A 22104-nucleotide genomic window follows, 5' to 3' on the forward strand; every position below is an offset into this window, starting at 1 on the left:
AAGTGAGGGAGGAGGGAAGATCTGGGGTCCCTCATGATCCAGGCCCCAAGAGGACACGTTCAGACCTATCAAGAGCCCCTCCATTTTCTGTGCACCTCCACTGCCGGGGTCCCGGTTGAGGACACTGCCCTATCACGCTCCTTACAGCTCAGTGGAATTATCACCAATTAGGAAGAGCAAGGGAGGAAACAGGAGGAAAGGAGGGAAATGGGGAGGAGGAGGAAAGAAAGCAAGAAAAGGGTATCTTTTGACTTTGACAGAGAATACATTTGATATGACCGTGACCTATCTATTCCTTGAGGATTATGCCTTGGCTTTATGTTTTGGTCTTTGCAGCCTAGATAATAAGTACAATTGGAAAATGAACAACTTGATAAAAAACTTTTTTTTTTAAGTTCAACTCTAGGGCAGGATCTCACAGGCTCTAATCCCATCGGAGTGGTTGCTGAAAGGAGGCCCATGCCTGGTAAATAAAGAGTTCACAGCATTTTGTGTTATCATCGAAGCATCAGCTAAAGTCTTGAGAGTTGTGACTAATCTCGTGGAAGCCTCTGAGGCTAGTTCTGAAGAACCAGACTCACGGTTCATAAATCAAATTCGCTGTTTTGGGGTTTTCATGATGTGTACAGGCTTCCTGGGGTATGACCTGACCCCTGACTCAACAATCTCAGCTGAAATGTGGGTTCTCAATAGGAAGGTCTTAGTAGCCAAAGTTCCCAAACAGCTAAAACAAACATCCTGCTTATGCTCCAGCCACGAGACCCCTCTCCAAAGCTCACCTCCTGGAAATGTTTGAGGATGTCATTGATGATGAACTCCTTGGTCTCATAGGGATGGACCCGAGTGAATGGGTCCAGATTAATCACAGCATCTTCGAACCGAATCAATGGGAATCCCAAGGTGCTCTTCAGAGCCTAGTTAGGGGAGAAAGAAAAGGACACAGTTAGGCTGTATGACGGCCTTCCAGGTACTTAATTCTGGAAGGTACTTAGCCCACGAGAGTTACAAGTCATGTCAACTTTCCCACAGGAGTAGGGTTCTGATATTTATTTATAAGCAAGGGATTTCCCTGTAATTATAAAAGTAAAATATGAGGGGAAAACATATATGTATCACCCAAAGCAACATGTATCGCAGCATAATTCTTTCTGATGTTTTGTGTCTGTTTGTTTGTCATGTTTTACTTTTTGACTGAAGTATACCAAACATACAGAAAGGTGTACTGATCAAATGTATACAACGACTCTCCCGAAGTGAACACAACCGTGGAACCATCCACACTAGAAAATGGATTATTATCTCCAACCTAGAAGCACCCATCCCCATCTTCAGACTGCCAGTCACTACTCCCTCTGCCCCTAAGTCCACCAGTAATCTAATTTCTATCACAGCAGATTAGTTTTTCCTGCTCTGAATCTTTATATAAATAAAACCATAGGCCTGTACATTGTTATAGATGGCTTCTCACAGTCAACATTGAGTTTGTGAGATTCACAAGATTGCTGCACATAGCTGCACTTTATTTTTATTCTGCACTGTATTCTAATGTATGACTAGAACACTATTTAATCATTGCTGTTGATGAACAGTTGTGTTGCCTCAAATTTTTTGCTATTATGAATAATTCTGCTATGAGCCTACTTGAATATGTCTTTTGGGGCACATTTGTATCCATTTTTCTTGATATATACCTGGGAGCAGAATGGCTGGGTCATAAAGAATGTATAAAACAAACACACAAAACAGAAACAGACTCAGAGATACAGAAAACAGACTGACAGCTGTTAGAGAGAAAAGGGTATGGGGGCTGGGTGAAAAAGTTGATGGAAATAAGCAAAACCAACCAACCAAACAACAAAAATCAGACACAGACAGCAGTATGGTGATTACCAGGGGGAAAGAGGGGTTGGGAAGTAGAAGAGGATAAAGGGGGATAAATGGTGACAGAAGGAAAATGACTTGGGGAGGTGAACACACAATTTATACTAATAAAAAGATAGGTGGCCCTCACGTGCCACGTCGCCACAAGATGGCTGCACGCACAGCCCAGGTGGGCCCCAGTGGCTGCTCCGCATGGTGAGGCCTGGGGGGTGGGGGGGTGTCCCACGGCTCCACACAGTGCAGAGGAAGCTGGTCCCAGCGGAAGAGGCAGATTGTGGCAGGGGAGGGCAGTTGGGGGTGATCAGGCTGGCAGGAAGAAGTGGTTAGGGCCAATTTGGCAGGCAGGCAGGTGAGTGGTTAGGGCCAGCAGTCCCAGATTGTGAGAGGGATGTTCAACTGCTGGTTTAGGCCACTCCCTGCAGGATCACTAGTATAATATACAGATGATGTATTATAGAATTGTACATTTGAAGTTTATATAATTTTATTAACCAACTAGTGGCCTGGTGCACAAAATTCGTGTATAGGGGGTGGGGAGGGGAAGATGTTCCCTCAGCCCAGCCTGCACTCTCTCCAATCGAGGATCGTTTGGGGCATGTCTAACTGCCAATCTACGCTCCTGATCCTGTGGGATTGGGCCTAAACTGGCAGTTGGACATCTCTCTCACAATTTGGATCCTAACTACTCACCTGCTTGCCTGCCTGATCGCCCCTAATTGCCCTCCCCTGCAGGCCTGATCTCGCCCCCAACTGCCTCCCCTGCCAGCCTGATCTTGCCCCCAAGTGCCCTCTCTGTCTCGGCCCCCACCACCATGGCTTTGTCTGGAAGGAAGTTGGATGTCCAGAGGATGGCCGGTCGACCTGGTCTAATTAGCATATTACCCTTTTATTATTATAGTATAGATAGATTATATAGGATAGGATTGCTTAAAATGGGGTGGGGAGCCTTTTTCAGCAGGAAGAGATGCTCTCGGTAGACAAAAATACATTTGGACTGATAGCCAGCCATATGCACTATGCTGCCAAACCGGTCATTAAAAAATTGAACCACTTTCTTACACCTTACACCAAACAGCTGTTGCCCTTAAAACCCCTCCTCAGCCCCCACCTTAGGTTCTGCCTTTCCAGTTCACCCAGATTAGGTTCTGATTGGTCGGTTTCTATGCCAGTCAGTGTCAAAAGCTCCACTTCCTAGGCAGCCATTGGCTCCTTGCTCTTCACCCAGATTTGGTTCTGATTGGTCAGTTTCTATGCCAGTCAGCATCTCCAGGCCTATCTCCAGGCCTGATCACAGAAGCGGGGCTGATCACCAGGCCCCCACCCCCAAAGGCCCGTAGAGAAAGAGAGAGGCAAGGGCTGATCAATAGCTGCCACGGAGGCTATGGATCAGATCCTGCTTCTCTGTCCAGACCTCTTTCCAGGCCTGATCCACAGCCCCTTCAGCAGTCAGTGCTGGGTCACCATAGCAACCCAGCACTGACTGCAGGACTGACTTCCGGTAGGTTGAGCCTTCGGTCATTACAGACCCTGGGTTTTTATATATTAGGATGTCACCCCAATAAATTCAATAAAAATTTAAAAAATATAAAATAAAATACCCCCTAATAAAGAATGTACACGTTCAATCTTAGTATACACTACCATGTATTTCCAAAGCACTTGAACTGCTTTACAATGAAATTTGTCTATGAAATTTCTTATTCTACATCCTCATCAATACTTGATATAGAAAGGTTTTTTAAAAAAAACAAATATTCTGAAGGGTGTACAATGGTATCTCAGTGTGGTTTTAATTTCCATTTTCCTCTTGAGGAATAAGATTAATTTTCTTTTAATATGCACACTGGCTATTTGGATATCCTTTTTTAAAAATATCTATTCAAGTCTTTTGCTCATTTTTAGAGAGTTGTCTGTTTTTTCTTTGCTTTGTAGGAATTTTCTTATACATTCTGTATACAAACAGTCTGCTGATTAGATATATTATAAATATCTTCTCCCATTCTGTAATTTGTCTTATTACTCTTGATAGTTTTGTGATGGTCACACATTCTTATTTTTTCTTAATGAGGTGCAAATTATTACAAAGTATTAGAATGGAATAAGATTACTTCATTGAACAGAAACTGCAATCAGAATTCTAACATGTTATCCCTGTCACACTAACAAAACATCAGTATAACAATTCAAATCATCTGACATTCTTAGTTTTAATGAAATCTTTGTGTCCAGATTATTATCCACACCAATTCATAAAAGTATTCCCATATGTTTACTTATAAAATTTTTACTATTTTACTCTTCACATTTAAATCTAAAATCTACCTGAACTTGATTTTTATATATTGTGTGAAGTAGAGCTCAAAATCCATTTTTCCCCCCAAATGATTATCTAATTGACTAAGTAACAATTATTGAAAAGATCATTCTTCCCCCTACTGCAGTACAGTGCAAACTCTGCCTCAGTCAAGTGACTGAACTTACATATCTGTTTCTGTATTCTCTTTTCTGATTCATTTTCTCCTGCCTTCTATCAATACCACACTGTCCTAATTACTGCAATTTTATAACAATCTTTGAAATCTAATAGTGTAGATTTTCCAACTTTATTCTTTTTCTTCGGTGTTACCTTGGTTACTCTGTACTTTTTATTTACAAATAAATTTCAGAATCAGCCTGTTAATCTGCCACATAAAAATTGCTGGAATTTTCAACAAGATTGACTAAAATCCAAAGATCATTTTTAGGAGTAATGACAATTTTACAATACTGAATCTTCTAATATCCCTTTTAACTATTTAAAATTTCTTTCAATAATGTTTGTTTTCTGGGTATATTCTTTGTTGGATTTATTCCTAGATACCTGTGGTAGATTAAAAATGACTATATACCTAGCCAGTTTGGCTCAGTGGACAGAACATCAGCCTGCAGACTGAAGGGTCCCGGGTTCAATTCCGGTCAAGGGCACATGTCCAGGTTGAGTGCTTGATCCTCAGTATGGGGCATGCAGGAGGCAGCCGATCAATGATTCTCTCTCATCATTGATGTTTCTATCTCCCGCTCTTCCTCTCTGAAATCAATAAAAATACATATTTCTTAAAAATGACCATAAATTCTTTGCATTTGCTGCGATTAGTGGAATTTATTTCCCTTCCACTTGAATCTACAATGACCTTGTACTTTACGTCAACCAATAAGATGCAAAAGAAGTAACACCGTGTGACATCTGAGCCTAGGCCTCAAGAGATAGTGGAGTTTCTTCTCTATGCTTTTTGATGCTGCCACCATGTGAAGAAGCTGAGGCTGGCTTCCTTGAGGATGAGTGACCATGTGGAAGGTGGTTCTGTTGACAGCCAAAACCAACCACCTGATATGTGACTAAGTCATCTTATATCATTCAGTCCCAGTTGACCACCAGATGACTTCAGCCACATGAAAAACCACAGGTGAGAGCAACAGAAGCACCACTCAGCTAAGCACAGTCCTAATTGCTGACCCACACAATTATGAACAACAACAAAAAATGGTTGTCTTAAGCCACTAAGTTTTGGGTGATTTATTACACAGTAATAGATAATGATTCTGTATTTGATATTTTCTTAACACTATGATAAATACATTCTTCGAATTTCCCTTTTCTCAGTAATTGGTGCTGACATGTAGGATGCAATTGGTTTTCGTGGCTCTATTTCTAGTGTCTGTTTCTTCTCTTGGTAGGCCTGTTCATTTGTGATTGACTGTAACATTTTGTATGGAAAGTTATAGAGAATTAGGATGAGTCTTTAGCTTCTGGCAGGCAGTTAAAGGGGCTTTGTGCCTCCTTAAATCAGGACTTGTGCTTTATCGAAGCTAGATTTCAGTCTTCCTAAAGGCCTGGTATAGTTCTTCAGTGATCTAAACTGAAAACCAATTCTATTCCTCCATTTTTACTCTCTCTAGTACAACTGCTAAAAGGTCTACTTAGCTCTTCAGTCTCTTGGCTGTCACTTTTTGCTTGGCTTCTGTCCGACTAGGTTACTTTGAAATTGGCATCTGCCTCAAGAAGTAAAGCAGCTCAGGTTATTGGGGTCTCTTTTGTGCCTCTTCCTTCTCTATAACATATTAGCCCCTCAATTACCAGCTCTCTTAGTAGCAATGAAGTCCAACTTTTGCTCTGCCAGCCTCAGGAAACTGCCAAAAGCTTTACTCGGATTCTCTGCCTGTTGGCAGCTGCTTTCCGCCTAACTTCCCTACCTTTCTCCCCACACCACTTACAAATTAGAATGTCTTAAGAATAAACGCAGAGTAAACGTTGTGCTCACCTTATCGAGTTTCCCTCCTCTCATAAATCTTGGACCCTCGAGTCCTGGCAAACTTGGTAGCTTTCCAATACCTTCAAACAGACTTTGCTTTTTTGTATGTTTTTAAAAAATATCTAGCTTTTCTTGTAGTTCTCAGCTGGTTTGGGTCTGCTATAAACCAGTTAATAATTTTCAGATGTAGTCTATTTTCCAATTTATATTTTTGTTCAACATGATTGATATTTCAAGGATTTTAGAGAGCATCCCAAATTCTGTTTTTTGAATGTGAAAACACTTGCTCACGCTAATAATAGTACACCTCTGAGCCACTTAGAAGTTATCCTTTTGTAGAATGTGAATAATAAATCTAATTTTATGTTTTTCTATATGGCTATCTAGATAGTCTAATAGCACTTATTAAGACACTTGTATGTCTCCCACTGAGTTAACATGTCTTTTTGAAGTAAAATCTCATGTGAAATTTAATGGACTTTCTATTTTATTTTCTCATTTATTTTTTAATCTTTTAGCATGTATTTTCTTTTAACAGGAGTATGTTCATAATTGAAATGACACCACAAAATTGAAGATGACAATGTCTAAAACCAGAGTGGGGAAACTTCTTTGTGACTCAAAATTCAATTTCAAAGAGGCAAAAGACTGATAAATTTGACAACATAAAAACAGAAAGCTTTTATATGATTTACAAACACCGAGAGCAAAGTAAAAAAAAATAAAACAAATGAAAAGCCAAAGGAAAAAAATATTTGCAACTTATATTAAATACAGAACTTACATAAAGAGTTTCTAAGTCAGATAAAAGACCAATTATATGATTTTAAAAAATGAATAGTGATATAACCAAACAGGTCAGTTCAGAGGAAAAAAAAAGGGGGGGCCTTTAACATGTAAATTAGGAGAAGGAAGAGTAGAATAAAATAAAATTGTGAAAAAGACAGAGAAGCAACAAATAGGAGAGTAAGAAGAGAGCAGAGAGGACTGATGTCAAGAGGCAGCAATATCAAAGTCGCCGAGGACCCAACAAAGAAGGGGAAAAGCTACTGTATTTGGGGCTTTTACTAAAAATTGGAGAACAAAACATTTTAGAGATTAAGAGCATCCTCAAATTAATTCACGCTAAGACTCTCCTTTTTGTTTTAAGTAAAACTAAAGAAATGCTAAGAGGATGATCAAACTGATGGAGATGGTTATCAGTAGGTCTCAGGCTTGAACATGCTAATTTTCACACAGGAGACCAGAATGGAGGATTATATTATCTCTCCTAGAAAACTTTCCGCTGCGCATTCCTGCATGTCTCAACCATCCATGGGTGAGTGGTGATGAAGTAATAAGCAGGCATTATCTTCCTCATTTCCTTGACAGGGAAACTGAGGTCCTGAAGGCTTAACTGTTTTTGCTTTGAGCAACACAGTGAAGCCAGGTACTGACAGCAGCTCAGAGTTTGTTTTGTCAACACAGCTCAGAGCACGGCTTTCTTCTCGGAGAAGAGGAAATGAGATCAAAACAAAGGCTTAAGGCAAAAAGCTTTTACCCCAACTTCCTCATTGCAACCAAACATTTGAAAAGGAGGAACCACACCGAGTAGCAAAGACTCTGGAACCTGTACTAAGTTGTCAAAACCCTCACCCACCCGGAGACACTACCCCCTTTCTGAATGGCTGTTGTGCTTTGTCTGAACCAAGGAAATACTACTATTATTCTGGCCCTTCAATAAAATGACCTGCCCTTGTCATTGACTGCTCTGGGGCCTCCCATATTGGAAAAAGCTGCCATACAGCCATTGGTGTGAGTAATCCTGCCACCTTCAGGCTGTTCTGGTTGGAAGTAGAAGGGATGAGAGGGAAAGAGCCAAACTGGGCTTTTTCTTAGAGTAACCAGAGGACTAATCACATACAGTAGTATACAAAGTTGATGCTCATTTACTCAAGTAGCAGTTTCCTGTTATAAAATGGATTCTGGGGAAAACAATCTGTGCTCATAAGTTCCTAATAAAAACAGGAAAGTGTCTACTCAGACCTCCGCCAGACCCAAACGGCTGAAGTCTTCCAGAAACGTCATAGAGCTGAAAGGAGAAATACCTGTCCATACGCCATAAGGTCTCAGATCGCAAGCCAGCCCCTGGTCCTTTCCTCTCTCAGTTTATCCTGCACTAAACAAAACTGTCTGGAATTCATTCTTTAAAGGTTTATTTATGGTGCATAGAGACTGTTTATGTGAAGCAGGGTATCTGCCCATTTCCCTCTTGGGACGGTGTTTAAAACTACAGGGATCTTTCCCTCTCTGGCACTTTCTGAAATACAATTAACAATACTGGATCTTTTTTCCTTTAACAAATCTGGTTTTTATTTAGGAAAGGGAGGAAAAAAGTAAAGGGTCTGAAGTTTCCCAACAAATTATTTCAAGCCTTTGAGAAGACAGTTTTAGGCTTTTTAAATAGTGTCTTTGTTTGAAATCCCCCCTCACCCCCACCCTCTTGCTCTCTGACCATTAAAATGTGGGTTTTCTTCCAAACTAGATTGCTCAATTAAAGCCCTTCTTTTGTAATACCCCCATGCTCTAAATGGGAAAAGAACTGCTGTAGGCCACCTTGTGAAACCTTTTAAAGGCTCCTGGCTCCTTTTGATCTTTAAAAAAAAGAGAGAGAGAGAGAGAGAGAGAGAGAGAGAGAGAGAGAGAGAGAGAGAGAGAGAGAGAGAGAGAACATATAAGCTACCTGGCATTCTCCATATGAGCCGGCTACGCTAACTTGCAGACTTGGGAGAATAATGGGGAGACTGGGGGTGGAGATGCTGTGCTTTCCTCTCCGCATTTGTGAAATGGAACTTATTACCTCCCCCTTCTCCCATCACAGAGGAAGGAATCCAATGGAGATAGCAGATGTGAAAGTGCTCCGAGTCCCTCTGAACAGACTATCTGCAATAACGTTCCCTTGGTGCAAACCTGAAGAGACTGCGCTCTGAGGTTTCTGACAGCCTCACTTCTGGCCTGGAGTCAAGGGAATCGAGATAATTATTCCTTCAACAACAAAGACACGGTTACCTTTTAGTCAGACTCCTGCGACTCCTGCTCTGGGACAGGGCTCCATTTCCTAAGCACATTCGTTCAGCCATTGCATAGCATCACAAAGAGCACGCTGCTCTTCCGAAGAGCGGCTAATAAAGGGCTATTACTCTGTTAGGAAACTCTTTGAATACATGACATTATTTTATGAGTCCCAGGCTCCACCAGGAGAAACCAAGACACGCTAACACGGTGACTTCTACAAGCTGAGAATTTAACTCTGAAGTCCCAATTCCCAGCACCCCACTCAGAGTGGCCACCGCCCACACCTCATGATGTGGCTGATCCACTGAATTTCTTTAACAATTGTTTGAAAAATGCCTTAAAATGTTCCCTAAGCAGAGTGCCAAGTGAAACTCTGGCCTGAATGCTTCCCAGCCTATTGTATGCAGAGCACACAGCAGTGGCAAGACCGGGAACAAGGACCGGGAACCTGGAGCGGAACGCTGTCAGGAGCCACTCCCCCTGGAGAAAATCATGCTGCATTTGTCAGTCTGGGGGAAAGTTTTCTGCTGGGAGCAATTTAAAAGGAATATTTAGGTGTCTGTGTTTCTTAGTAAGACGATTTTAAAAACAAGAAGTCCTTAACTCTCAGGAAATGCTTAACACTGGTCCGCTGGGCGAGTGCCAAGTGCTCGGGGGAATATACACTTTATCAAACAAACCCATTCCGAAGGGTCACAGAAGTCAAGTGGATACTTGTGGATATTAGCAAGATAGTGGTTTTCCCATGGTTTTCCCCCACTCCCATGCTAATTGTAAGTATCCGCAGTCTCCTGGGAAACATGAAATTAAAGCAAATAAGCAGACGGGACCGTGGGCAGTGCGTCAGGAAGGGCACCCTTGCCAGTCCACGCTGCAGGAGCAAGCCCCGGCCCCTGATCCTGACCAGCAGGCCCAGCAGCTCAGCCCCACTCTGCTGCCTTCATGAAGCAGCCAACATGATCTGCTGTTGACCAGACTAATGAAGATTTTATTGCAGAAAATGAAGAAGCTACTCAGACTGTATCGCTAGGTGCATATCAAGATGATCATGTTGCATCTGGTCTGGGGGTAGGCAAGGCCACGTCTCTGTGGGTAAAGGGTAGTGGCCACGTTTTCCTTGAAGTGGCCGGCATTTCTAATGTCACCCATTCAAGAGGAGGAAGACAAAAGAAGGAGGAGAGAACCAGGAGGGCAAGCAGGTCTTGGGCCCAAAAGGAAGATATTGTCTCGGTGGTAGTTTTCCTCTTGAGTCTGGGAGCAGCCCTAGGCAATGAGGCTTTTACCTCATTGAGATGAGCCAAGAGCTAAGCAGAGAGCAGGTGAGTTCTAATGTATTTCTCCATCTTCTCTTTTGTTACTCCCTAATCTTCAGCAAAGTCATACTTAAACAGTTTTAAAAAATGGGGACTTCATGTACACACACACACACACACACACACACACACACACACACGTCAGTAAACCCCCTAAAGAAGGAAACCTGTAAAAATGTCTGTGAAAAATGATGCTGGACAGAAAAAGCAAAGAGTAAACACACTCACTCTTTTCTGAGGAAAAGTCAGTGTTTAAAACGTATCCAGATCTCAGCTCACCTTAAGGTCCAGCGGTAACTTGTTGGAGGTGAACACGCTCAGCCTGATCTGGGGAATGCTGATCTTGAGGTTTTCAAAGTAGTAGCGAATCGGTGTTCCACCTGGCTCGTCTGTCTTTTCGTGGAGGTTTTCGTCATATTTTTCAACCTCTGGTACAAAGAGAATTGTTTTTTTTTATTTAAATGAATCTCCTGAAGCCTCATGACTCAAACACTTGATTCACATATTGAAAAACTCACAGGAAAATGTAAACACCAATTCCCTCTAAGCTTAGTTTTTAATGGTTAGAATTATGCACAGTATCCTGATGCATGTCCTTGTGGAAGCAGGTCTGTTTCATGCTGCTGACCAAAAAGCACAATAGCTCCATCTCTGTCTGTGACTCTGTACCCCCGCAGGGCACCTTTGGAGAGACAATCCAGGTGGGGAGGTGAGAGCTCACGGGTGTGTTTGTTGATAATGAGTTTTCTAAAAACCACGTTGCTGTTGTCATCATTATTATTATAATAAATGACCCAGATTTTCTGAATTTATTTCAGAAGATGACATCCAAGTAAGTACTTGGAGTGTATTTTAACCGAATCAAAATAAACAATGACCCATAAATAACGAATTGGAACCAAACATAATGCCTTAGAAAGAAAAAGGCTGCAGGCCATGGAGAACTGATGTCACAACCAGCAGCATTCTCTCTCCAAACATGAGCACCTGTTTGAGTAGCAGAGTGGAGGCCTATTTTTTACTCATTTTCTTATGAAGTAGAAAGGTTAAGGGCTAAACCACAGCAATGTGCCCTTTGACTCGATGTTGTGCCCATAACCCATTTGGGCAGCTTATTTTCACTTGGCTTCATGTGCCTTAGAAATAAAAACAAAGATATTATACATATCTACTTACCAAATACATTAATGCTGTAAGCTATTATAGTTCTATTTATAGAAAAAAAGGTAAAAAAAAGATATTGCAACAGAGCCCAGCTTATCTGTAATCAGGACACAGAAACAGGAAGCAGAGAAGACACTCCAGTGAAAGGCAGGCCAGGCCATTAGAGTCTAAATCCACAAGACGATGCTTGGCAGAGTGGGGGAGGGGGAATTATTTAGAGTAACTTACAGGAAAAGCACGTCCAATCGAATTTAAAGTAAAACTTCTCAGGAAGTTACCAAAAGAAAACAGATACCTGCCAGGCAGGCTCTTAAGTGACTGTCTAAGCACAAATAAACACTGGCATTCCAACCCAAAGTGAAAACACAGCACTAAACAGACAGCATCTTGCTCTTAATCCCAAGTACACAAAAAGCTTAAATTCCAAGTCTGGAATAAGAAAGCAAAAATATTTTGTTTGCATGGTGTGGATGTATATGCATATGCACACATGTCCAGGGATCCTTTTTTTCTTTAGCAGACATGGGCAATAAACATAAATGTTCCTGTTTTATCATTTCTCCAGGCTCAACTATTACTGTAGTCTTCAGAAGACTAAGCATCACTGATTCTCTCTAGGCTGTATGTAGTCTTGCAAAGGCCACGATGAGGAATCTAAAACAAAAAGGCAGCAGCTCAATTATTTCTGTAGCTGAAAAACGTAGCTTTCTCAGCAGCTTATCTTACTTCCCTCTCCAAAGAAGAATAAGTAATTAAAAACCTATGTAAGGCATAAAGGGTGAATGTAAAAAGTGAAGGAGTTGAGACTAGCCAATTTTTTTTCTTCAACTAAACCAAAGGAACTGCCAAAGGGATTTCTGATTCTTGGCCCTCAGTCTGCTTCATAAACAAAGGTTAGGAAACAAAGTGGTTTGCTAAATAACTAACATCATTTCTGTCAGCCTAGAGTAGAGGATTCGAAAAACGCAACACAAGGAGGAAGAGTATACAGCATCCCAAAGGCTTAGCGCCGGGCATTCCAGGACACCTCTAAGCAGCCTCCTTCACGCCCAGACGTACTTCAATCTGTCAACAAGCAATACTTTGAAAACTGAAACACAAACCTTCCTAGTTCAGGCTGCGATGTGGAAAGAGCTTATACCCAAAATCCTTATTTCCACAAGCAGGCTAAAAAATGCCACGCTTGGGCCAATTCCCAGATACAAACCTAGAACGTCCAACATTACCTGATTCTGCTTGATCGTAGCCAAAGAAGCTCAGCAGCTTGAGGAGCAGCTTCTCTTCAATTTGCACCGTGAACCTCTGAGCCGTGACCATCAGGTGCTAGGGGAAAAAAAATTCTCACAACGTGAAGCCCAGAAAAAACTCCCATTCAGTGTTTCTGTGCCATTGTAAGGCCCCAATGACAGGCTATGGATTCTTTACTCACGTAATTTTATAGTCATACTAGTGGCCTGTTGCACATTGAAAGGAAGTTAATGCACATTGAAAGTAAATTAATTAGAAGAAATATTTTAATATCGCTATTTGCCCTTTCTCTATAATAGAAGTGTCAACCAAATTTATGATCAACAATGACATATGGAAACACATGCATGCAAGTGGAGCCAGTAAGAGCTTTATATATATAGACTGGAGGCCCGGTGCTCAAAATTCGTGCACTGGGGGTGGGAGGGCCTCAGTCCAGTCCCCACCCTCTTGCAGTCCAGGAGCCCTCAGGGGATGTGTGACTGATGGCTTAGGCTCCTTTCTCAGTCCCAATCTGAAGGATCCCAGCAGCAAGCTAACCTACTGGTTGAAGCTTCTGCTCCCTGGTGGTCAGTGCACATCATAGCAACTGGTCGACCAGTTGACTGCTCCCTGGTAGTCAGTGCATGTTATAGAGAGCGGTTAAGTGGCCTTAGCAAATCATTAGCATATTACGCTTTGATTGGTTGAACAGACTGGACACTTAGCATATTAAGCTTTTATTATATAGGATAACCTTGCTTAATTTGACCTGCTTTCTGATTTAGCTAAACTTTTTCCAACCCAGTGCAGCATCCCAATTTCTCTTTCAGGTAATTGTCAACGAAACAACAGTAAATATCAACATGAAGCAGATTATTATTGTAGATCACACAGGGAGAACAAAGGGTAAAATGTTTAACTGCAGCAGTGTTTGACTATATTCTGCACAGTGAGAAAACCTGAAGTCATTTTCAAGGTCCACCATTTCTTACTTCTTTTCAGTTGGGTCAAGTTTCTAAGCTGTCTAAATCTCTGTTTTCTGGCTAATGAAAAGAAAACAGGATTCCACAGAGTCTCCTATCTACCTACTCCAGGACTTCTGTGAGGATCAAATGAGATGAGGCATGGGAAAATGCTTCACAGACATTTGGTTACAGTGTGAAATGTTTGCACCTGGCTATAAAGCAAATAGTGTTCCTGAGCTGAAGAAACTGCAAGGAGACTAGTCACTAGGGAGAGGAAGCTGGGAGTTGCCACATGATGTCATTACCTGGATGGACAGACACTTAGCATATTAGCCTTTTATATATATAGATTACCAAAGTATTCTGGTTCATCTCTCTCTACATTGTTACAATTAGCCCCAAATTCCACCTTTTAGATAATTCATCACCCGATTGTTTTTTCCTGAGGGCACCTGGGCCTCGTTAGTCAGCATGACACTTTCAGATGCACTGTGGAGGGTGAACCTCACAGTGCTGAGCTCACATGGCTGGCAGCTAGTTTAAGGAGCAGCAAGTGTGGGCTTATGGATGTGAGGCTTGGCCTCATCACACCAGTGACCAAGGACCAGAACTATAGTAAGCAACCTCCTTGTCAGCTCCTACTCTCCCAGGACTTGCTGCCATATAGCCTGCTTATACATGAAGATTCTCCAGGAAAGAAAGTTTATCTCCGAATGGTCCACTTTCAGCAAACGGTGTGGTGGCTTCCATAGAAGGATGTCAGTCACAAGGTCAGACCCCTCCTGCCCCTTTTCCAATAGTATTCTGGATTACTCTATTTTAATAACACATCTGGATCATGCCTGGGTCCTGATCAGACTAGGAGACATTCTGCTTTCCCACCAAGACTTCACACACTGGCCCCCAATGGAGCCAGAGCTACCACGGACAAGGTCATCACACACACAATTAAGAACACAGTGCTAAGAGGAGTTCCTATCAATTCCTTTCCACAATTTAATGAGCCACTGTGCCTTTGCCCCACTGTGCCTGTTTCCCCAAAAATAAGACAGTGTCTTATATTAATTTTTTCTCCCAAAGTTGCGTTAGGTCTTATTTTCAGGGGGTGTCTTATCTTTCCATGCGCTAGGTTTTATTTTCGGAGTATGTCTTATTTTCAGGGAAACACGGTATTTCTATTTATTTTTTTTAGCGCACTCATTTCTTTCCCGTTGCGCGTAGGAAGTCAATCGCACTCTCTCCGGAAACACGGTATTTCCATCCTCACCCTGCTCCGATGCTCAGACACTTGGCTGTGAGAGAACAAACCTGGCACAGCTCAACCCCACCAGCCTACCTTGTAGATGTTGGTCAGCGCACTCTTACTGGGGAACTTCACCGCATTCACCTGCACAGCAGGGCCTGTCTCAATGACCTCATTCTCATTGCTCACGGGCGTCACGTAGAGCATGAAGGGCTGAGTGGTACCAATGAGCTGATTGTCCACCTAGGACATGAAAAGGCAAAATCAAACAAAAACAGCCAAGTGGTTCAGTTCTCATTTTTACCTTTGACTGGGGTCTCACAATATGCAGGCCACTCAGGAAGTACCCTTGCCATTTGACTCTGTCTAAACAGCAGCTGTAAAAATACAGTCTCACTGAAGACCCACAATAGCAGCATTTCAATCTCGGTGAAGGCTGGAGAGGAGGATGCCAGGAATGATGTCAGAAAGAGAATTGTCTTGATGGCGTCACAACAGAGCTGGCAAAAATTGTCAAAATCTAGTTTTTCAGAACTCTGAAAGTTAAAGGTTTGCAACTATCCAGGGATCATTTATTCGAGAAAATTAGCTAAAACCGGAGAAGAACAGAAGCTCTGTGGCATTTTCACTTGTCACTCCCCGCGTCCTCTCCAGGTCCACAGTGGCCTCAGAAACCAACAGCCCTGCAGCCACAGTGAAAACACAGGGGCCTGGCAGCCCGAGGAGGGCCGTGCTGGGCTTGCAGCTCCCGCCAAAGCTCCATTCCCAGAGAGTCATCCATTTGTGTACTTGTCTGGCACCTCTCCCTTTCCTGATATTGGTAATTGTGCCTTCTCTTTTTAGTCCTGGCCGCATTGATCTCAAAGAACCAGTTTTTATTTGATTTTTTTCTACTGTAGTTGCTGGTTCCTACTTCATTAATTTCTGCTGAGATCTTTATTATTTCCCTTCTTCTGCTTGTTTTGGGTTTGTTGTTGGTGATGTTTAGCAGCTTTAGCAGCATTCCACAAATTCTGATATGTTGTGTTTTCGTTCTCATTCAGTTCAAAATATTTTCTAATTTCTACTTTGATTTGCTCTTTGATCTATGGGTTATTTGGAAGTCTACTATTTAGTTTCCAAATATTTGGGGGATTTTCCTAACTCTTTTTCCATTATATCTACTTTGATTCCATTGTGATCAAAGAGCATACTGCGTGTGATTGAATACTTCTGAATTTTTTGAGAACCGTTTTATGGTCCAGAATGTGGTTCATCTTGGAAATGTTCGTGTGTGCTTGAGAAGAACATGTGTCCTGCTGTTGCTGGGTGGAGTGTTCTATAAATATCAATTAGGCTCAGTGGGTTGGTAGTGCTGTTCAAATCTAATATATCTTTCATGATTTTCTGCTTAGTTGTTCTACCAAATATTCAGAGTGGCAATGAAATCTTCTACTATAATTGTGTATGTCTATATTCTTCTTTCAGTTTTTTTGCTTCGTATATTTTAAAGCTCTGTCTACATATTCAGGAATGTTATGCCCTCTTGATTAACTGTCTCTTTTATCATTAGGAAATTACCTTTCTAACGCCTGGTAATGTTCTTTGCTCTGTAAGTTATTATGTCTGATAATAGCCAATCCCACTTTCTTAGGACAAGTGTTAGCCTAGTATATATTTTTCCATTCTTTTGTTTTGAACCCATTTGTGTCTTTAATTTTAATGTGTGTTTTTTGTAGGAAGTATATAATTGGGTCGTGCTTTTTAATCTAATCTGATGAACTCTTTTAATTGGAGGTGTTTAGAGCATGTACATTGAATACAGCTAGGTTTGATGAGTCAACCATCTTCCTATTTGTCCCATCTGCTCTTTTCTGAGTTTTCCTCTTTCGTGTGCCTTTTCTTGGATTAATCAAGTACTTTTTATGATTCTATTGTATCTCCTTTATTAGATTATTAAGTGTAAGTTTTCTGATAGTTGCTTTAAAGTTTTTGATATTCATTTTCTATTTAAATTCACAGTTTCTGTTGCTACATCTTCAAGTTCACTAATCTTTTGTTCTACAATGTGTCATCTGCTATTAATCAAATCCAGTGTATTTTTCATTTCATTTTAATCTGTAGAAGTTTAATTTGAGTTTTTTATATCTTCCATGTTTCTACTTAACTTTTTCAACATGTAGAATACAGTTATCATAATATAGTTTTAATGTCCTCTGAAAATTCGAACATCTGTGTTAGCTCTGGGTCCCTTTTGACTGATTATTCTGATTTTATATTGTGTTTTCCTGCCCCTTTGCACACCTGGTACTTTTTGATAGGATGCCAGATATTGTGAATTTTACTTTGGCTGCTGAATATTTTTGTTTTCCATTACATCTTGAGCTTTGTTCGGGATGCAGTTAAGTTACTTGGAAACAAATCTATCCTTTCAGACCTTCCTTTTATGATTTGTTAGGTAGGTCTGGAGCAGTGCTCAGCCTAGGGCTAATCATAGCTCAGCATGGAGGCAAGACTTGCTGGAGGACTCCTCCCAACACCCAGTCTGGCTGGGAGGAAGAAGCGCCATCTCCAACGCTGGCGAGCAGCAGGCGCTAGCTCTGAGATCCTTTCGGACGGTTCGGATGGCAGTTTCCTCACACACATCACTGATCTGACCTCTGCTGAATACTCAGAGGGCCCCTCTGTAGAGCTCCCATGTTTTCTTTCTGTGAAGCACGTTCCTCCCAGGTGTGCTATTCTCTGAACTCTAGCTGCCTCAGTGCTAGGACTCCAGCTCTGTTTGTTCAACTCATCCACTCTAGTTCCCCCTCCCCTCCCAGTGCCATGGCCAAGAAACTTTCTCAGTAAGCTGAGCAACTCCAGGGCTCACCTCTTTGGTTTCCCACCTCTCACACTGCTGCCTGATGTCCAGTATCTTGGACCTGTTGTCTTCGTTTTTATCTGGATTTGGGGGTCGATTCATGTAGGAGAGTAAATCTGGCTCCTGTCACTACATGCTGGCTAGAAGCACAGCCCAGTTCCTTGTCTTTTCTTCCTATGATGAACTTCAGTTCCTCTGAGTGATGGTTAGGTGATTTCCTGTTGTTTCTAATATTGGCAAGATGGGGAACCCTGGGTTCCTCTATGCCACATTGACTAAGTTATCTCAGTTACTGTTAGACTAGCTGCTATATTCAGAATTCTGCTATATACCAACATTGACACAAATGTAGGTAGAAACAATTGCTTTCATAGAATGACTTTTTGAAGGCCACAAAAAGGTAATTTGCCAAAGCACTAAAGTTTTTAGAACGCCAAACACTGGATCTGGTTGGGTATTCAGCAAGAACACAAGGAGATTAACAATTTCTAAACTGCCCTGCCCCTTACCTGCACATCCTGTATGCTGAGCTCAAGCATATGGCTGGTTGCCAACTGTGTATAGTGCACATTGATTCCTGTAAGACTTGCAAAGACCAGCTCTTCGGGCATTTTATTAATTAAGGACAGGCCGATTCCACCTTCTAACTTCACAAGCACCTGAAAGGAAACCAAAATATGGCATACTGACAGCTTAACACGGAGGGATTTCACCCTGAGCAGATAAAAACCACTTACTAAGTCATATTATTCACCTCGGTGACTCTAAGTTCCATCACCTCCCTACCCACCCAGAACTCTAGTCTGATATGATAATATCTCTATCAGAATATTGATGACATTCTGCATTTATTATAAGGGAATCGTTATTTACAATATTTCTCCCTATTTGAGATGCAAGCTCTTTATAAGTTATTCACTGAACTAGCATAACATCCAATTACACATAGATATTTGATTTTTAAAGATCACTGAAAAAAGTGTGCTTTTTCATGTTCATCTCATGCTCCTTTTCAAATTTTACAGAGAGAGGGGAAGAGAGATATCAGAATCAACTGGGGGAAAATAAAAGCACCTTCATTCCTATCTAAATCAAGTAGTTTAGCTTTGTTTACTATCATCTTAATTTAGCAACATTTGTCACATACTCACACATTCATGTTGTGATAACATTAAACACTGAAGCTACACCTATATGTAGGGTTCACAGAGGCAGAAAGAAAAGAGGAGGCCTAAATTGAGAACACCCAGAGCAAAATTCTAACCAAATTTAGGATAAAGAAATGAATTTGCAATACTTAACACTTACTTCTAATTCCTGCTCTGTGCCTGGATTCTTTAATTTCTGTAGCTCTTGTTCAGTAATAGGAAGTTCATCCACTTCATATGATGAACGGTCACTTTTCCGTTGAGAGAAATCCGTTATCTGAGGTCAAATAAAACAGTGTACTAAGAGGGCTTATATTCATACAGCAAAACCCATTCCATATAGATTGTATCAGTCAAAACTCACTGTATGGTCAATAATCCTATGGAAGTTAATGGTTTCTAAAGCACTGCTAAGGTAAGATTTATGTAACAGTGAAACAAACTTGTTCCCAGTCTACATGGCAAAGGCCATGCTACATGTAGACCTGAAACCCTCTTCTAGTGGGGCTGGCATGTGTAGGAGATCTAGAATTACAGCTCAAGTCAAAGTACACAAACTTCAATTCAGCTTTGTCTAAAATGAGGATGTTTTTTAAAAAGGTACTATGGATTATGATGCATTATCTTCAGTTCTTATACTAGTACTTTATTTTTTATATCCTCTTATACTTACTTATACTTTAATTCTTCTAACAACTTGGTGAGGTTGGTCTTATCCTCACCTTATAAATGAAGACACTGTATCTTTATAAATATTTGTTGAATGGCTAACCACTGAGGGGATGGTTACTAGGATTCTTTCATGTCAGTTTTTAAGATAAATTATCACCTGTAGTGCTCTAGTCGGTCCATCTGGGATGACTCTGATAGATAGCATTCCAGAACCAGGCCTCAGTTTTTGGTTAATAAACTGTTGTTCAGGTGGAACTGGCCCCAAAATCTCCATGGAAGTGTCAGGACCAAGAACGACCTCAGCTCCATCAAACAAACCAGAAAGCCCTCCTTTGGCCTAAAAGACACAGTAAAGATGTGTAAGAAAAGACGAAAGTAAAGGCATTGACTTTGACAATTTAACAAGTCATTTGAAACAAGTTATCAAATTTAAATCTTCTTTTGAAGGGTCATGGTTAATGTACAGTAAAACATTATCTATTTTTTTCAACATTATAGATGATGTAAAACAGTAGAATTATTTAGGCAAGATGAAAAGTCATTCTCTATGAATTTAGGGAATTCTGAGTAAGGGACTTCCCTGAATAGAGTATTTTGGTTTAGTAATAACTGCTAATCATTAAAAACAGCTTTTTAAAAAAATACTAAAGGCCTTGTTTCTCTGAATAGCCTCATTAGGGTTGTTTAAAAACCTGAAACAATCTGAAAATAAAGCAATTATCACTATCATTCAGCTTTCCAACAAGAAGCACATTCTTGAGTTGAAAACCTCCCCAAACAGGCCTATGATTGAACAATCAATCCAAAGAGTCAAAAGATGGGCCTCTTCTGAAACAGGAGGCTGGGAATATCATCTGATCCTCGGATACTCAGGCCTTTGCAGAAAAGGACTGTACCTCCTGCTATATGCTCCAAGTAAAACGGAAGTCTACAGGATGATGCCTATGGCAGAGCAAATACAGGGCTAGAGAAGACAATGGCTAGTCTCTATATCCCCTTTGTTAATATTTAAATACTGAGCAGTGAAAAGGATACTTTGAACTGGGTTTATAAGACAGATTTTAGCATGGAGAAAGCTTTCATGACTGTTGTAAATTTAGAAAGAAAGTCATACACAACTTTATAAAGGCAGTGTCATAAAACATTAAAATGCCTATAATAAACTTTATTCTGAATAATATGATTGAAACAAGCTAATTCCCTACTCAAAACACATTCTGCTCAGCTGAACACTGTTATTACAGGGTCATTCACAACAGGAGAAATGATACCATAGATTCAAGAAACAACAACATCCGGCCAGCGTGGCTCAATAGTTGAGCGTTGACCTATGAACCAGGAGGTCATGGTACAATTCCTGGTCAGGGCACATGCTCAGGTTTGCAGGATTAATGATTCTCTCTCATCATTGATGTTTCTATCTCTCGCTCCCTCTCCCTTCCTTTCTGAAATCAATAAAAAGATATTTCTTAAAAAGAAACAACACACACCAAAAGGGATTTTTTGGAGGGAAATGCTCTAAGAAAATCAGAATTTCATCGGCTTTAGAAGCAAGCCAGAAGTAAATTCAGGATCAGACTCAGAACCCAACAATTATAACAAGCCCCCTTTTGCCTCTAGAAGTCTGAATTGTATTGCTAATTGAAAATCACAAATCCATTCCAGATGTGTGCTTCCTATAAGTAAGCAGCTTGTCTTTGATGAAAAAAAGCTAAGGGTAATAGAGATAAAGAAAATAAATCTCACCAAATAGCGCTCAGAGGCGCTTGCAGTTTCGCTCACTACCCCAGAGAACCTTCCATTCTGAAGGACAGCCTGGTTTCCACCAGCAAACCTTACAGTTCTCAGCCAGGGCCTGATGTTTTCGTTTGCCTCTTGGGTAAAACCCCAGGCAGAGGCAGATCTGCATGCACAGTCACACATGTTCTGCTAATGCCCAAACCCCCAGATCCATGGTCTCATTGAAGCCTGAAGCCCAAGGGAAGGAAATCCAAACTCCTGGTCATTTTCCAAATGCATTTGTTTATAAAGCACTTGTGAGTTCATCATGGGCACACTGGCTGACTAGGGGACAGGGGAAATTGACCACAGCAACAATTAAATGCTATTTGGGCACCCCTAAGAATGCAGAAATAAACAGAATCAAGAGCCCATGATGGCTACTCACCATCTCTGCGAACACTTTACCAAGGACTCTTGCAACTATTATATTAGCTTCACAGGCCTCAAACCAACCCATCTCACTTAGTGGTGGGCTTTTTCAATAGGCATTTTTCTTTCCTTCTTCTTAAAATTATGTATAA

The 22104-nt window shown here is 41.0% G+C and overlaps 1 protein-coding gene across 5 annotated transcripts in view; it reads right to left on the minus strand.

Moving 5' to 3' along the window:
- VPS13D (vacuolar protein sorting 13 homolog D) overlaps nt 1–22104 on the minus strand; it is a 219300-nt gene that overhangs the window by 75710 nt on the left and 121486 nt on the right. For all 5 annotated transcript variants that reach the window (XR_014794224.1, XM_084875266.1, XM_084875265.1 and 2 more), the window contains 7 exons: nt 19959–20138; nt 19290–19406; nt 18491–18640; nt 15233–15382; nt 12928–13024; nt 10817–10965; nt 780–914 (listed from right to left, as the gene is read on the minus strand). Coding sequence is in view for 4 of the 5 variants with exons in the window: in XM_084875266.1 (XP_084731392.1) it covers nt 780–914; nt 10817–10965; nt 12928–13024; nt 15233–15382; nt 18491–18640; nt 19290–19406; nt 19959–20138 (978 nt within the window). In the remaining variant the exon portion in view is untranslated. The remainder of the gene's footprint in view (nt 1–779; nt 915–10816; nt 10966–12927; nt 13025–15232; nt 15383–18490; nt 18641–19289; nt 19407–19958; nt 20139–22104) is intronic.

This window comes from Pipistrellus hanaki (genome assembly GCF_964339955.1).
Source record: "Pipistrellus hanaki genome assembly, chromosome: 2".
In the NCBI taxonomy this organism is placed as follows: Eukaryota; Metazoa; Chordata; class Mammalia; order Chiroptera; family Vespertilionidae; genus Pipistrellus; species Pipistrellus hanaki.